General features: G+C 42.8%; 1 protein-coding gene across 7 annotated transcripts in view; it reads left to right on the forward strand.

Annotated features, from left to right (window-relative positions):
- Positions 1–1,357: 1,357 nt before the first annotated feature.
- Positions 1,358–17,067, forward strand: part of SMPX (small muscle protein X-linked) — a 50,835-nt gene continuing 35,125 nt past the window's right edge. For 4 of the 7 annotated variants that reach the window (XM_086767172.1, XM_086767224.1, XM_086767188.1 and 1 more), the window contains exons 1-2: positions 1,367–1,508; positions 12,294–12,353. In XM_086767172.1, the coding sequence (XP_086623298.1) occupies positions 12,315–12,353 (39 nt within the window). In that variant the 5' untranslated portion in view covers positions 1,367–1,508; positions 12,294–12,314. The other 3 variants (XM_086767181.1, XM_086767198.1, XM_086767206.1) reach the window with 3 other exon arrangements.

Genomic DNA, 17,067 nt, shown 5'->3' on the forward strand with positions numbered 1-17,067 from the left:
AAAAGTTGAAATAAATTCATGTCCGAGACCATGTTACAAAAATGTATTGCCTCTTTCATTGCCGTCTAATACTTTTGTTGTAAATATGAACCTTCACAAGGGGTTATATAAAGTTAGTTGTCTGACTCCAGCTTTGCTTTAAATATGGTCTCAACCTCAGCATTGTGGAAGGCAAGACCTTAGACTGTAACAGAGCAAACTCCTCCATTCTAGGCAAAAGACAGGTCTGTGAGCCCTGTTGTGGACTCTGCCATGTTTCAAGTGCAATAGTCTTCTCATCCCTCAAAATATTTTATTTGACAACGGCCATGCTCAGCCTTTCTGAGGAAATATGCGAAGGGGTCTCCATGGAAGGAGCTGATGCTCTATGAACCTCCGTCAGTCTCAGCCTAACACACATGCACGTGCCTGTGGCATGCCAAGTTGTGTGTCCATCTTGTCATGGCTCCTTGGGAAGGGGGTGGCTATGATTAGTCTGCAAGCTGCTAGAACACATCATCAGCTTTATCGGCTGCTTCCAGATGACAGCACATTTGGGAAAGAGGGCTGCAGAGGGTGAGCCACAAGCTTAATGAAGTGGTCTGGGAGGTCATCTTCCTCTTTGAGATACATGAAATGAAAAGAGTGATTGGTCAAATAAGGTAAAGTCCAGGGAAATCCTCTCTGAAATCACTATTCCAACCACTATATGTTATAAATATCTTTGGCACTAATTTTGAAAATTGTTGATCTTATCCTAAAAGTTGCCTGTCCTCCAGCAGCAAGTGGCCAGTACAGTATCTCCCATAATGACAGTGCTGTTGTCAATGTTAATGTTGTGGGTCAGGTGGAGGGCAGGCATGACAGAGGAGCGATGAAGAGGAAAGTGCGTCCTTCCCCGTGAGCACGGCTGTCCTGCACGTAGGAACGCTACGCCAAGACCCTGAGGCAGCTGCTGTGTGAGTTCACTCCCAACCCAGCAGCGACAGAGTCACGTTGGTGTGGCATTCACCTCCCCTAGTTAGTCCCTTCGAGGGGAGTTCTTCATAATTATGTCTCCATAATTATTTCCGTCTCCAGTGTGGCAGCAGGGAGGCACATGCTGCCCCAAACACTGCGGGAGGAGTTGTGTGTTACCTTCTGCCACCATATGTCTGGCGCTTGTGAAAAGCCCAGAATGACAGGGAGAGGGAGGGCAGGAAAAGGACCCAAAGGTGTGTTCCTTCAACACCTCCTGCTTGGCACTTGAGCCCTGGTTTTACGGTGGTCAAGTGTCACAGGGGACCGAGTTACAGGGTGAATCAAACTCTATATTTAGGAAGAACAACTGGAAGCTATGACAGGAATTCCCTTTTACACTTCACTGCTCAGCCGAGTCCCACTCCAGGCTGGAGCAGCTCTCAGTGCCGTCCGGGCTGAAAGCATCGGAGCTATTTCAGACACATTAAAAGGATCACAGTGAATACCTCAGCTGGTAGAAGAAGGTACCTCTTTCAGCATCAAAAGGAGGTGCACATACTCACTTGACGGTTTGGAACTTTTCTTATATAAGTAAATAAGTAAGCTAATCTTGAAGGGGTCAATTAAAAACTTGAACGACCCCAAGGAGAACTCTTTAATAACTGCTGCGAGGTGACTGCAATCATTGTGGGTTTCTGCTTATTTTAATGTCTTGTGCAGCGTATCAGTGTATTCAGAGCAGATTGTTACAATTATTGCTTCATAGTCTGTGGGGATCTTTAAAGATTTAAAACAGAAAGTCACTTAAATACCTAGTGACTCGTAAGAAACATGACTCTGTATTAACTCAAATGCTGCAGTACATAGGTACATGCTTATTGTTTTCTATAGGTTTGTTATAGCTTGTGAATTATTATGTGGGGGTTTTGGTGGTAAGAGAGGTGTTCTTTCACCGTAAGCTTAACAGGTAACTGTACTGGAGACAACTGCATTACAGAAAATGTTATCATGTTTGCCTAGAGCCTGTAGTAAGTGTAACAGGCTGGAAGCTGCAAAGTGGGGGTTTCTCTTCTTTCTTGGTACTAGCTGGGTCTCACAGTAGTGTAGTTCCTGTCAAAACCTTTTAATAGATAATGCACTCCAGTCCTGTGTCCAAAGTACCTGTTTGGCTTGATGCTGTGGGTGCGGCGGGGGAGAGAGGACAGCTTCCAGCTGGGGTGGGGGGAGGGCTCTTTCTGTTGTCTGTGTGCTACTGTACATCTCTTGTGTGGGTTACAAAAGATGGCATTATGATATCTCATGGTATTTAAAGCAAATCGAATAAGTCAGCTTAGTATCTTGCTTCAGCCCTGTCAGAAACTATTTTTAGCAGAGGGGCAGAAGATAGGTCCTTTGTTTTACAAAGGTTCTTTTCAAAACCCTGATTTATTTCACTGTAGTAGCCCTGTATTTCACAAGTAGTCCTGTTCATGAGTACTTTCACTGCGGAGCAAGGGAATTTGCAGGGGAAGTCTGGCATAAACCAGCCCCAAACTGAACTAACGTTGCTGCTGCTTTCTAACTTTGGCTGAGCATGCAGCCCAAAAAAGGTAAAAGGTAAGGTGTGGGGAGGCCGAAAAGACACCGGGGAATACAGGCTGCGTGTGTCTGCGTTTCGCTGGGCGCGTACATGTGAAATCCTGTGGTAGAAATGAGGGTGAAGAGTGATTTTTTTCAAGTTTACAGAGCTGATTGGAATGCCAGAAATTACTTAATACAATCAGTGCAGCACTCTTGACACTCTCTCTCTTTGAGACATGTGGCAAAAGAACAAAGGAATTTATAAAAATGAACTAATAACTATAGTAATAAATGCATCTGTAATCTAAGGTTTATTTTCCCGTGACTGATGGTCAGCATTGCTCTGGAGGGAAACTCAGAGAAGGGAGGGAAGGGGAGGGAGCCGGAGAAGATTGTCTATTTTTACTCAGTAGCGTGCTGTTGTCCTGATTTCTTGGGCGGTAATGAGGACAGCATGAACTGGTAGGAAAATCACCTCCTCCAAAAGCAGTCCTACACAATTGTATCATGCATCCATCTTTAGGAACCAGTGTCTGATTGCAATCGTTTCGAACGTAGACTTCTTGTGAACCCAGAGCACCTCACTGAGGAGCAGAATTGCTGTGCTTGTTTTTTAAAGTCGAGATTCAGTGTAAATCCTTGCCCATTTAGCTCTAGGTGGCCCAAGAAGTGTGTATAAGTGTTTTTGCAACACGCGGGCATGCAAGATGAAGGAGTACATCCTAGCTTGATTTTTTTTTTGTGATAGCATTTACAAAGTAGCTCCACAGTGTTTTAAAATGTTTTATACGTTAATTTCCTGTGCTTTTGTTTCCATTTTTCATTCTGATTACAAAGAGGAGAAGATGATAAGAAAAATTAATTAAACTTTTCTGTATTATGAGTCCTATCTTTCCAATAAACTGGAGGATTATTTTGTGTTTGTCTTTGGAATACAACCTCTGGTTAACAGCACAGTTATTTCTATGCATAGTAAAGATTTTCAAAAAGGAAAAAGAGAGAGTGAAGTAAATCCTTTTGGCTATTTGAAATCTGTGCAGATTTTGTCGCGAACTTCAGTGGCCAAGATTTCACTCCCCAAAGAAAATTCTGAAGTTTTTAAAGCTACTTCTGATTTTAATATTGTAAATGTAAATGTAAAACCACAATATAAAACTCACTGGAAGCATGCTAGTTCTGTATTTCATAGTGGGATATTTTTTCTGGTTTACTAATTTAGCAGAAGGAATTTAAACCTGAAGCAATCTATGAAGACGACGTGCTCTGACTTACAGCTGTGCGTTGTTTTGGACAGCACTCTTTGCAGCTGAGAGTGCGATCAGAGAGGGACCTCTAATGGCAGGTCATCTTTCCTTTATGTTCTGCTCAGCATTATGCGCAGATTTCAAGCCAATGTGAGAATATGCGAGAGCAAGTCTTCCACGCAGCTCCAGTGATAACAATTTCAGGCTGATATTTCAGGATGAAGCCAACCTACAACCGATCTGTACTTTCCTTTGGGGTACCGCCTCCACGTGACAGTTATACTCTATGGAGTACCAAAGTCTTTGACCCAGTTCTGATTTCTCAGTATATTTCTGCTGTTCTCTCCTACCTCATTTATTACTTTTCTCAATATTTCCTTTCTCATCTCAGGTTAAATATTGTGGCCAAAATATGCTGTAGTTTGTGATCAATTAGTTCTCTGGTGAACTAATTTCTCACCTTTTAGTATTACTATCATATTTTGCCATATAATGAGATAGGTTAAATAACCAGACTTTGATGAAGGTCTAGTCCAGTTAAAATCTTAATTCTCAGTGAAAGAATAAAATGCCAAGATAATATTTCAAAATTTAAAATCTATTTCTTGCTTTTTTTTTTTAATCTTTACAGAATCTTTTTAATTCATAGAATCATAGAATCATATAATCATAGAATGGTTAGGGTTGGAAGGGACCTTCAAAGATCATCTAGTCCAACCCCCCTGCAAGGAGCAGGGACATCCCCAACTAGATCAGGTTGCTCAGAGCCTCATCCAGCCTGGCCTTGAACGTTTCCAGGGATGGGGCTTCCACCACCTTTCTGGGCAAGCTGTTCCTGTGTTCTATAACTCGCATTGTAAAAAAATTTTTCCTAATTTCCAATCTAAATCTACCCCCCACTGTAGACGCGGAAGTAACGGACACTGCTGACGACCAATATGATCAAGCAAATGCCAATTTATTGTTGATACATCCCGGTTAATATAGCCCTTCTAATTCCGTATCATGCGCAAGCTCTCTACTAATTGGTTAACTATATCATGCACGCGCTCCTAGCTAAAATATGATTCGTTAAGTCTCTATGTTCACGCGCACGGCCCTCTCCACCTGCACCCTGCTTCACATTCAGCCCCCAGTCACGTATGCCAGCTGTTTTCCTTCTTCTCAAGGTTGCTTCGTTTACTTTCTCACAGGAAGCTTCATTACTTTCTCACAGGCGGCCTCATTATTTTCTCACAGGTGGCTTCAGTACTTTCTTACAGGCAGCTTCAGTACTTTCTCACAAGCGGCTTCAGTGATGTCCTTGAGGCCTGCTGCTCACAAACATAACAATTCCATTCGGTCTGGATTGTTCACTAAGTGCCCCTGGTACTCCAGGTATCCAACAAATCCCCCTTTTTGTTTTGAACAATCCAGACCCACTTTCATCATACGTTCCATAGCTTTCACAAAGCATTTTTAAATATACCCCAAAATCATCAGTGTCAACAGCAAACCCGTCAATAATACCAACCCATAAACTATCAAATCTTTTAGCCAGCCTGTGACCCCCAAGGATTTCAACCAGTCTGTTAACCTGCTTTCCACTTGTATTGCATGCATGTTGCATCATAACTCTGCCAACTGATAGCGTATCGACTTAGAGTGATCAGAAACATTCATGCAACACATACCTTCAAAATCTTCATGTCCATGCGCTAATAACAAAAAATCAATGGCTGCTAGATTCTGCAAAAATATCATGACGCATGCTATCCATGTCTTCTAATAATCCTGATAACATGCTAGAGGTTAAATTCATTTGCTTTTGTGCCCAACAAGCTAATTTATTTAAGTTAGCTAAAGTTTTTGCAGTTGCTGCCCAAGGAACAAATAAAGATAATGCTATCCGCTCAGCTGTACCCAACAGGGTTAAATTGCCGTCACAATGGGGAGTCAATACTTTTAGCGATCTTCTTGCTCGCGTATGATACCGTAATGTTCTCATAGGTGGAGCAAACACTATCAATTTTCCAAAATAACATGGTCCTCCTATGGCCCTTTTTGGTACTCCTGACCTTATTTTACTACAATATCAACTAGGTTCATGTAGGCCTCTACTGAATCTCCCCTTTTTTTTTTTTTTTTTTTTTTTTTTTTTTTTTTTTTTTTTTTTTTATTAGCCAGATTGTCTGTATTGAGTTGTTAATCATTTTTTGCAAGCATGGTATGTTAATGATTATGCCTAGTATGATGCCTAGTATCACAATTCCGATTTTAACCAAGGACAGCAACCACCCAATTATGCCACACACAAGCTTAGTTAATAAAATTACTGATCACACGTTATACATATTCATGATTATGAAGCAAAGCTAAGTTTCACTACCTTCTAGTAATTTTCTACTATAACATTCTTCTACTATTATAGATATAACAACTCCAGTAACTTATCTATAAGAGCAATGACTAGTTTTCTGCAGGCCTCTGTTGAAACAAGCCATAAATTCTGCTAACAATGTTTTGTATCTTAAAGCTTCCCTTCTCATTCCATGGCTTTCTTCCTGAGAGCATGATTGCATTCCTCCCTCAAGGTCGGTGTGCTTTCACTGATACCATACTGGCTCAGCGGAATACCACATCTCCCCCTTCTTTTTTTATGAGAAGAGGCTTGTTTCAACGCTTTATCTGTTAAAGTCTGCACACATTTTAAGACACAGAATATAGATCAAAATACATATATAAAAGGAATGAATAAGCATCCCACAACTATTAGTAACAAGCTTATATCAAGTCACCAAAAGATTTCTGAATATCAAAACCATCACTTTGTTGCTGTTTTTGTACTCCTTTTTGCAAGTTTTGAATACTTTTGTGAATAGATTCCGAATGATCAGACAGATTCATGCAGCAAAGCCCATCAAAATCCTGACAGTCATGATTTTGTGCTAATAATAATAAAAAAATCTATTGCTGATCTATTCTGTTACTAACCCAACTATGCGAAAGACACCGCTGAGCAAGAGGCTGTTTATCAGCCGGGTCAGAGCAGAGAAGGGAGACAGGCGCAGCACCTTCAGGGCGTCCCCTGTTGTAAATAAAGTGTGCTCTGGGTCTGTCCTCTCCCCTCCGCTCCGAGCCACCTCTGTTTATCCCCTCAGCAGATTCAGTGAAAGAGTACTGACTAGGTGTTGCTGCATGCATGGCCAGTGCATACAACAAGGCCTGTCAAATATGTGCTCTGCAGGCTAACAGCGATTCTGTTTTATAAAGTAGCATAGTATATAGAATCTACATCAGTTAACAGCGTTAATAGTGCCGATGCAGTTGTATTTATTTGCTTAGCAAGCCAACAGTCCAATTTATTTAGCATAGTTAATGCCTAGGCACTTGCCACACCAGGTGTAAAGACTGAAGCAGCAATAATTTTACTTAGTTTCCAAAACTCTGTATTGTCTTGGCAATCAGATTCAATGCTATGTATGCTTCGTTTAGGTCTTTTATGCTGTCTAGATTTTGATATGTGCTCGCATGATTACGTCATGCTGTGTCGTTGCAATGTGTAGATCTTAAAGCATTTACAGTCATTACCCCTCTAGAAACATTAGTTCTTGAATAGTTAAAAAATAGACAGAAGTCCATCTTTACTGATCCCAAAAAGTTCCATCTTTTGTAGTTTTAGCACTCAGCACTCGTGGTTGCTGCTGTTTTACACAGAGTTGCTGTCCGACCGGTATCTGGCAGGTCAATCAAACATGTTCTGAAATACCCGCAGATGAGACAGACAGGGATCCACTTGTTTACTGCTCCTGTAAAGACATGAGCGTATCCCTTCCCCCATGTTATAAGAGGGAACGGTCCTTCCACTTATACAAAGCTCGACTCAGACAGGAGTATCTGTTAACCACGTCAGGGGCGGGGGGGTGGGGGCGCCTGGCGGCGGCTGTGGCCCCGGGCATATAGGAGGAAAGAAAACTAAAACCCGAGGTTTAAGACAAGAATAGGGAGGGATCCTTAAAGCCACCGCTACAGGCAAAAAACAGACCATCACTAAAACCAAAGCAGGACAATGAAAAAAGGAACAAGACAACCTCCCCCCACCCCTCCCTCCTCCCAGGCCCAACACCATCTCCACCTCCCTCCCCTGACCCCTGAGCGGGACAGGGATGGGGGGCGGGAAGAGGGAATGGGGGTTACAGACAGTTAATCACGCACTGCTTTATTGATATCAACGGTTTAACGGCTGCACCTACAGCAGCAACCATGACCGGAGCCTTTTCTTGTTCTAACATTCGCTCGACAGCTTCCAGCAGTTGCCCTGTACTAGATCCTTTTGGCAGCACACTAAGGGCTCTTAAGGGCTCTCTTAGGCTTTTTTTTTTTTTTTTTTTTTTTTTTTTTTTTTTTTTTTTTTTTTTTTTTGTTAGCATTATTAAAGGCAAGCATATCTAAGAACTTTGCTTTCATGTCATCATCCAGATCAGGGTGAGCCATAATTGCGGTGTGCAACCGATCAATACATTTCCCATATGGTTCTGTGGGACCTTGCCTTACTGACGTAACGGCAGGTCCGGACTTTTCATCATACACCCTAGCAAGCGCTCTATAAGCCAAATCTTGGCCCAGTTGTAACACTTCGGTAGCAAATTGCGCTTGCCAATCAGATCGTGTGTAGGGTCCCACTCCCATCAGCATTTGAGTTTGCACCCCGAATAATGGATCACCCTGTTGTCGAGGCGTTGCAGGTGCCCTATCACAAGCAGCCTGCCAGTACTGAAAGAACTGCAGCTGCTGTGACAGTAGCAAAAGCATCTGGACAATCATTCTAATATCATAAGGAGTTAAAAACTGTGACAAAAAAAAAAATATGCTGCAACACAGATTGAGTATATGATGATTTTAGCCCATACTGAGTAACTGCACTTTTAGCTTCCTTCAATATTTTCCAGTCTAATGCTTGCCACACACTTCTCCCAGTATTATTGGTCACAACTGGAAATGCCATGGGCAAAGGCTCTCCTTCTATCAAAGCACCTCGAATCACCTCTTTCCACTGCACTATCGGATTCAAAACCCCGGCCCCTCCCGCCGGCGTCCCTTGCAAAGGTGCAAAAAGACTGATCTCACCCGATGCTCCGTTCGGAACGAATAGGTTGGATGCTGACAGGTCTCGATGTGGCACAGGCGAAGGAGTTGACAAGTTTCCCAGCGACGCTTCTAGGCGAACCTCTAGGGCTTCTAGCCTTTTTAGTGTCTCTTGCAGCTGTGCATCCTTCAAGCCGGATGAATGTTCATCCCCCTCTTCCTCATGCCGTGGTGGCAGGGAAGAAGGTGGTAACGGGGGATAAACCGGAGCTGCTGGCGCCGGCGAAAAGGCTCGTGACTCTGAGCCTGCACTGGCGCAGTGTGGCGGGGTGCCTGGTGGTGGTACATCTGATGGTGAAAGGCTTTCGGCAGTTTTTCCTTCTGGTGCTTGTATATCTATAGTTATAGGGGCTGTGGCTGCAGCTCCTGCAGTCCTTGCTGGGACTCGAACCCCCCCACCCTCAGCACGAGCCGGGGCGGCGGCAGGGCTCGTTAAACCCGAGAACGGCATGCTAGTAGCGGAGGTGGACCTGCCGGCTGGAGTTAAGGCCACAAAAGCAGATGTGGCAACTGAACGTTCGGCTTTCATGCTTATCAATGTTTCGTTAATTAGCCTCCACACGGTGGAGAGTTTGCTCGCCTCCTTTGATCCTTTACTTTTTTCATCCCACAGCTCTTTTCCTATCTTCTCCCATGTCGGGAGTTCAAAAGCATCATCAACTGTGGAGATTAATTCCCTTTTCTTTGCCCACTGCAGCAAAGCTTCTAGGACGGCCGAGTCATAACTCAGTCCTCTCATAGAGAGCATATGTTGGAGGAGCTTAACCACTGCTGACTCCTCTTTGGTCAGTGTGGACCCCATCTCCTCCCCGGCCGCTCGCCTGGCCAAGACGAGATTCCCTCCGTACCTTTTGTACCTTTTTGCGCTATAGCGACTTCCCGAGTGCCGGGGCAGCACTCGCCTTCGACCGGCTTCCGCCCCCTCTTCTTTTCCTATTTCGGTTCCGTCGGGATGACCAACGCCGATCTGAGGGTCCCTGTTCGGGCGCCACCTGTTCACGCGGAAGTAACGGACACTGCTGACGACCAATATGATCAAGCAAATGCCAATTTATTGTTGATACATCCCGGTTAATATAGCCCTTCTAATTCCGTATCATGCGCAAGCTCTCTACTAATTGGTTAACTATATCATGCACGCGCTCCTAGCTAAAATATGATTCGTTAAGTCTCTATGTTCACGCGCACGGCCCTCTCCACCTGCACCCTGCTTCACATTCAGCCCCCAGTCACGTATGCCAGCTGTTTTCCTTCTTCTCAAGGTTGCTTCGTTTACTTTCTCACAGGAAGCTTCATTACTTTCTCACAGGCGGCCTCATTATTTTCTCACAGGTGGCTTCAGTACTTTCTTACAGGCAGCTTCAGTACTTTCTCACAAGCGGCTTCAGTGATGTCCTTGAGGCCTGCTGCTCACAAACATAACAATTCCATTCGGTCTGGATTGTTCACTAAGTGCCCCTGGTACTCCAGGTATCCAACACCCCACTATTTTAAAACCATTACTCCTTGTCCTATTGCAACAGGCCCTACTGAACAGCCTATCCCCATCTTTCTTGTAGGCCCCCTTGAGGTACTGGAAGACCACTATAAGGTCTCCCTGAAGCCTTCTCTTCTCCAGGCTGAACAGCCCCAACTCTCTCAGCCTGTCCTCATAAGAGAGGTGCTCCAGCCCTCTGACCATCTTCGTCGCCTTCCTCTGGACCTTCTCCAACTGGTCCATGTCCTTCTTTTGTTGGGGGCTCCAGAACTGGACACAGTACTCCAGGTGGGGTCTCACCAGGGCAGAGTAGAGGGGGAGAATCACCTCCCTTGACATGCTGGCCATGCTTCTCTTGATGCAACCCAGGATGCGGTTGGCCTTCTGGGCCGCAAGGGCGCATTGGCTGCTCATGTTGAGCTTCTCGTCCACCAGCACTCCCAAGTCCTTCTTCTCAGGGCTGCTGTCAATCCATTCCCTGCCCAGCCTGTATTTGTGCCTGGGATTGCCATGACCCAGGTGCAGGACCTTGCACTTGGCCTGGCTGAACTTCATGAGGTTGGCACGGGCCCACTCTCCAGCCTGTCAAGGTCCCTCTGGATGGCATCCCTCCCTTCCAGTGTGTCGATGGCACCACACAGCTTGGTGTCATCAGCGAACTTGCTGAGGGTGCACTCTATCCCACTGTCCATGTCGCCGACAAAGATGTTGAACAGGGCCGGGCCCAACACGGACCCCTGAGGGACGCCACTCGGGACCGGTCTCCACATGGACATTGAGCCGTTAACCACCACTCTCTGAGTGCGGCCATCCAGCCAACTCCTTATCCTCCGAGTGGTCCGTCCATCAAACCCATGTCTCTCTAGTTCAGAGAGAAGGATGCGGGACAGTGTCAAATGCTTTGCACAAGTCCAGGTAGATGATATCCGTTGCTTGTCTCTTGTCCACCGATGCTGTCACCCCGTCATACAAGGCCACCAAATTGGTCAAGCATGATCTGCCCTTGGTGAAGCCATGTTGGCTGTCACCAACCACCTCCTTGCTCTTTATGTGCCTTAGCATGGTTTCCAGGAGAATCTGCTCCATGACCTTGCCAGGCACAGAGGTGAGGCTGACCGGCCTGTAGTTACCCGGGTCTTCCTTATTCCCCTTTTTAAAAAATGGGGTTATGTTCCCTCTCCTCCAGTCATCGGGTACCTCACCCGATGTATTTCCCTTTCTTATTGTATATTAATACTTTAAGAGTCGATATTTCTATGCATACATAAATGCATAGAAATGCATAGTCGATATTTCTATGCATACATAAAATTATATTGAAACCTCTATTTTTTTTTATCTTATTACTAAAGAAAATCAATGAATCTATATGATCTAAAACTTTGAAGAAAGGCTACTTTGTGCCCTAGCAGTTGTCAAACAGAACTTTACATTTTAACCATCTTGTTAATTTCCAGTCTCTAGGTGTTAAAGGTTTGCAAGGACTTGTGACTCAGAAAAATGGTCATGTCTGCATTTCTTAATGTTTTGTAGCAAGTAATGCTTTATTTGAAAGAAGGTTTAAACTGAGAGTTCTAATGATTCCCACATACATACTGTGACAGAAATAATTATACATTGTTTATCCTCAAATGCTTCCCTTAATTCTTACTCATTTTACAACGCTATTAAGGTTTGAGGGATTCCTTATCTCTACTCATTATTGTTTTTAATGTGAAAGAGATATAGCTCCATTTGTGGCTATGAAAGATTAATAGGAGAAGCTCAGGTGTTCTGTCTCCTTCTGATATTCAGAAGGAATAACTAAGCAACTCTGAAACTTGAGACAGAAACAGGAGGTGGGCAGATGAAATGGATGCCTGTCAAGAGGAAGCATGGGTTACGTTCTAGCTTATCTTCCCGGCTATCAGAATGTCAGAGCCTCTAACACTTTCCCATTTTGCTTGCAGGGATAAGCCTCTGTCTTAAAAATGTCAAAACAGCCAGCGTCACATGTCAAAGCCATTCAGGTAAGAGACACTATTTATGTTTCTAATATAATAAAATAATAAATTTCAACCTCCCTTGCTTGGCAAACTGCATTTTCCTCATACAAAACACCACAGAAGTGCTGACTGAGGAATATTCTTTTAAAGTGAAAAGCTTGTTAGATATACAAGCACTGAAAAAGTTTGATCTGAAGAGCATCTTATGATCTGAGCTGATAAAAACTGGATCAGGTAGGTTGGTTGATCGCTTGCTTGCATGCTCCTTCCAGTGTTAGGTTATATCTATTGGTGGATCAGCTAAGAAAACATGGTGATACATCTGCATAACTGATCGGCTTTATGAGTAAAACTAATTCTTGCAACTATTAGATTTTCCACAGAGTTAATATAATGATGGAAGAATTCTAGGCTGAAAAGATGGCACAGGTATTTAAGTTTTTCATGTCTGCATTCCTTTAGGAAAAAACCCACGCTGCCAATATTTGTTTAAGAAACATTTTATTTAACAGCCAAAGTAAAATGAGAGAAATGTTGATGTTTTCATTTAAAAAATTCTTATATGTCACATACCTCTGCAAATGGCATATGCTCATAAGGATGAAGTTGGTCGTTACATACTTGTAAAAGAAACAGCTGGAGAATTATCCCAACGTCATCATGAAGTAGCATCATGAAGATTGTATTTAGCTCATGCTATCATTGATTCTTGTCAAAAGACCAAAATGCCTTCCGAATTTTACAGAATTTTCATGTACTTTGTAAAATGCACTTGCAATCAAATTTTCCCATGAGTTCGGATTCTCTTAAAGTTATGTAAGAAACACAAAAAGGAATTTCTAAAGTCTGAGCTGTCTTCTGTTTCTCCAAGGTAATACTAATTCAGTGGACTGGAGTTTCAAGAAGATTAATTACCCGGTGGCTAGACAGTGTACTGCAGTTGCAAAGCTCTGCAAAAATGCTAGTTCTCTTTATCATCATCAACTCCACTGGAACAGGCATGCAAACTACTGTACTCTAATTCAGTTGAAATTAGCAGAAGCTTGCCATTGATTTCACTCAGTGCAAATTTTCATCCCTCTTTTACAGTGACTATGGAAATACTTGTATGATTAATGAAAAAATGTAGATAATTTATAGCTCAAAAGTACTCACATTTTACATTTAAACTCCATAGGCACATGCAAACATTTTTAAGGAATTAATTTGGCTTACTGTTTTCCTTAAAGTGAAGGAGTAGTTATAGACTCCTTTTCAGTTGATTACTTTCCGACTTCTAAATGTAAAAAAATCCTTCTAGTTTGTCCATTAAAAAAGTACATTAAGTTTAAGCACCAAGTTTAATATTTTAAGAAAATTTCATTTTTGCAAAGGTAATTTGAATGATGAGAAAAGTTACAGCACAAACTTTAAAATAAATCTATTAAACATTGTGTCAAAGGTTGCTCCAGCGGGGACACTTGGACTTGAATTGATGCCTGTTACACTTTGAGCACTCTAAGAACCATGACTCAAAATGTCACATTACTTTTATATGTTGTGATTCATATATTATGATCTTTTGCTGTTACGTGCTGTTATAGTAGGACTGACATCTCCTGGAGAATATACATTGTCCTTCAGTGATGTAATGACACTTTACGAACTGAAGCATTCATGGTACTCCATATGAGAAGTGGCTTCTGTCTGACTGTACGATATGTACGCTAAAACCATCCCTTGCCAACAGCCACTAAGTACAGATGTGGAAGAGTTAAAGGTATTCCCAAGAGTAGTTTGGGGCAATAAAGGACCAAAGTACTGTTAATTCATGGTAACATTCATTGCTGGCCTCTCTCTCAGTGTGTAAAAGGCTGTGTACAGCTCTGGCTGAAAATTAATCTACCTATAAACATCACTCTTGGCTTTCCCCAGAGGTAAGGGTGAGGGATTTCCTTTTTTTTTTATTTTTTTTTTTTCCTGAATTGCATTCAGCTTTCTCTGTAGTTCCTTTATTATTTTTTTTTAACTTGAATATGTTTATACTGAAGTGACTTTTCAGCTTGCTCAGTTATCTTTCTGGACAGCTAGGAGTGGCTGTAATGCTATGGAAAACTTAGCCATAGCAGTCCTCAAATCCTGCAGGGCTGCTGCTAACTCAAGACCTAACAGTTCCTGATCTGGATAATTTGATCTGGTAAACAGAAAGAAGAACACAAATGTGTCTCTAAATACCAGTTTAATCAAGTCAAACCAGCAATATATGTTGTATGCCATGCTTACAGATATTTTTCCTTCAGTCTGTTCAGGAAGACCCTAGTCCAGTGCATCAGTGCATACTTACTCAGTATGAAAACTGCAATGGCATCTGAAGTATGGTAGGCACTTTACAAAAACGAAGGAAGATGTGAACCCCATAGTTTTGACAATTAGCATGCTTAAAAAGAATAATCACACCTAGAAAGTCTGTCTGAAGTAATTATAATTTAGGATTTCAGAAGTATGGAACAAAAAAAAATCCTGTTTATCATTTCACTGGATGGGGAACAAGTGAGGAAGAGGCTTGTATCTCTGTCTCAGCAGACACGTGACGAGAGCCCTGAAATGTGTTTTAAAAACAAAATAGCAAACTCATGCTGATTGCAGCACAACACAGTCCTTGCAGAGCTACGTTGGTGTACAGAATTTCCACTGTTCATCCATTATACAGCTGCTCATCCACAGAAGGGGACTGGCATTGGGTTAAAAGGGAGATTTACAATTCAGGACTCTGGTACCTCTGGTTGGGAACTACTTCGAAATCAGTCATACATTCATAGAATCATAGAATGATTTGGCTTGGAAGGGACCGTAAAGATCATCTAGTTCCAGCTCCCCTGCCCTGGGCAGGGACACCTTCCACTAGACCAGGTCACTCAAAGCCTGGCCTTGAACACTTCTAGGGATGGAGCATCTACCACCTCTATGGGCAATCTGTTCCAGTGCCTCATTGCCCTCATAGTAAAGAATTTCGTCCCTATATCTAGTCTAAACCTACCCTCTTCCAGTTTAAAGCCATTACCTCTTGTCCTATCACTACATGCCCTTGTGAAAAGTCTTCTTGTAGGCCCCTTTTAGTTACTGGAAGGCTGCTACAAGGTCTCCGTAGAGCCTTCTCTTCTCCAGGCTGAACAGCCCCAACTGTCTCAGCCATTGTTCATAAGAGAGGTGCTCCAGCCCTCCGATCATCTTCATGGCCATGGCCTTCCTCTGGACTCACTCCAACAGGTCCACGTCCTTCTTATGCTGGGGGCTCCAGAACTGGATGCAGTACTCCAGGTGGGGTCTCACGAGAGCAGAGCAGAGGGGCAGAATCACCTCCCTTGACCTGCTGGCCACGCTTCTTTTGATGCAGCCTAGGATGTGGTTGGCCTTCTGGTCTGCAAGCACATATTGCTGGCTCATTTCATACTAGAAATATTTTAATTTATAGTATGTGTTAGCAGATCCAGACAGTGTTAAACTATGTCCTAAAGGCTGCTCCTTTTACCAAGTCAATGTTTCCTGTCTGTGTATGTCTTGTCCAAATTCTGATGTGAATGCACTTATTGCAGATAAATAGTTCAAACTGCTTTCATGTGACACAGATTACTGTGAAAAATGCTGAAGCAGACCAAAGAGCAGGTTATTTAATTTAATTATCAGTCTGGAACTTAGTAGTTCATTTTTGTTTATTGAACCATTTTTAGTCACAGTTGATCTGTCAGTCACAGTAGGAAATGCAAGGGCCAGGTACCACCATTACCATGTTGCGGTATGTGCTGGGTTGCCATGGGAAGCTTCTGCTTTTACTGACTCCAAGGGGAAGGAATGCCCGAGTTCAAAATGAGCACCAAGAGGAGAGATAACTCTTAATGTTTGAACTCTGCAAACTTGTGTGACCATGCCAGCTGTTAAGTGCAAAGAAGTTTCATATTCCAAAAAAAGAAGCTGCCTGGAGGTATTGGAGCCTGGCAGGGGAGATGCTTAAAATTAAAAATAGCAAAGCTTTTTTTTCCACTCCTAAATGAAACAGTGAGTTAAATACTGTGAGGCTGAAAATGCCCTGTCTCCTGGGAACTTAGGAAGTGCAGATGAAAGGTTTCACAACAGCTAAACTAATGCTTAGTGAAAAAGCATTACAAAATAAATACCCAGTTGTCTATAAAATACATGGCCCTGCAGACATTTGCCAGCCCCACTGATACAGCAGCATCACCTTGGATAAATAAAAAAAACCCCCAGAAATAGATAAACAGAATACAGGGAAAGGTGCTTATTTCTTGGCAAATGGATTCTTAATTTGCTTGACGTTTGATGGCAACTGTCGGAACAGTTGTTGCTACTGAAAACAGTGGGCTGTTTTCCTGTGGTTGCCCCACCTGGGGCACGATCTGAAAGACTGTGATTTGAGCAGAAGGATGAGATTATTCATCTTCATTTAATGCAAATCAGTCAGATGGGAAACTACAATAGCACAGCTTGCTCTTGGAAGGTTCTCCGTTTCCGCTCTGTAACATTACAGATTCACCCGCTGGTTTTACCAGTGGGAGTCATGATATTTTGATGACATTTCCTAGGAGCAGCTTCTCTTCTGAGATCACAAGATAAGAGTAGGTATAAATTGTGCATTTAGTTGATCGTACCATTTGACTTTTAAAATAATCCAGATTGGACCACATTGGGAAATAGATACATTTTAGCTGCTCTTTCATAAGCGGTATTTTTTTATCAAAAATGT

The sequence above is a fragment of the Chlamydotis macqueenii genome, chromosome 1, assembly GCF_036417535.1.
Source record: "Chlamydotis macqueenii isolate bChlMac1 chromosome 1, bChlMac1.mat, whole genome shotgun sequence".
NCBI classification, from domain to species: Eukaryota; Metazoa; Chordata; class Aves; order Otidiformes; family Otididae; genus Chlamydotis; species Chlamydotis macqueenii.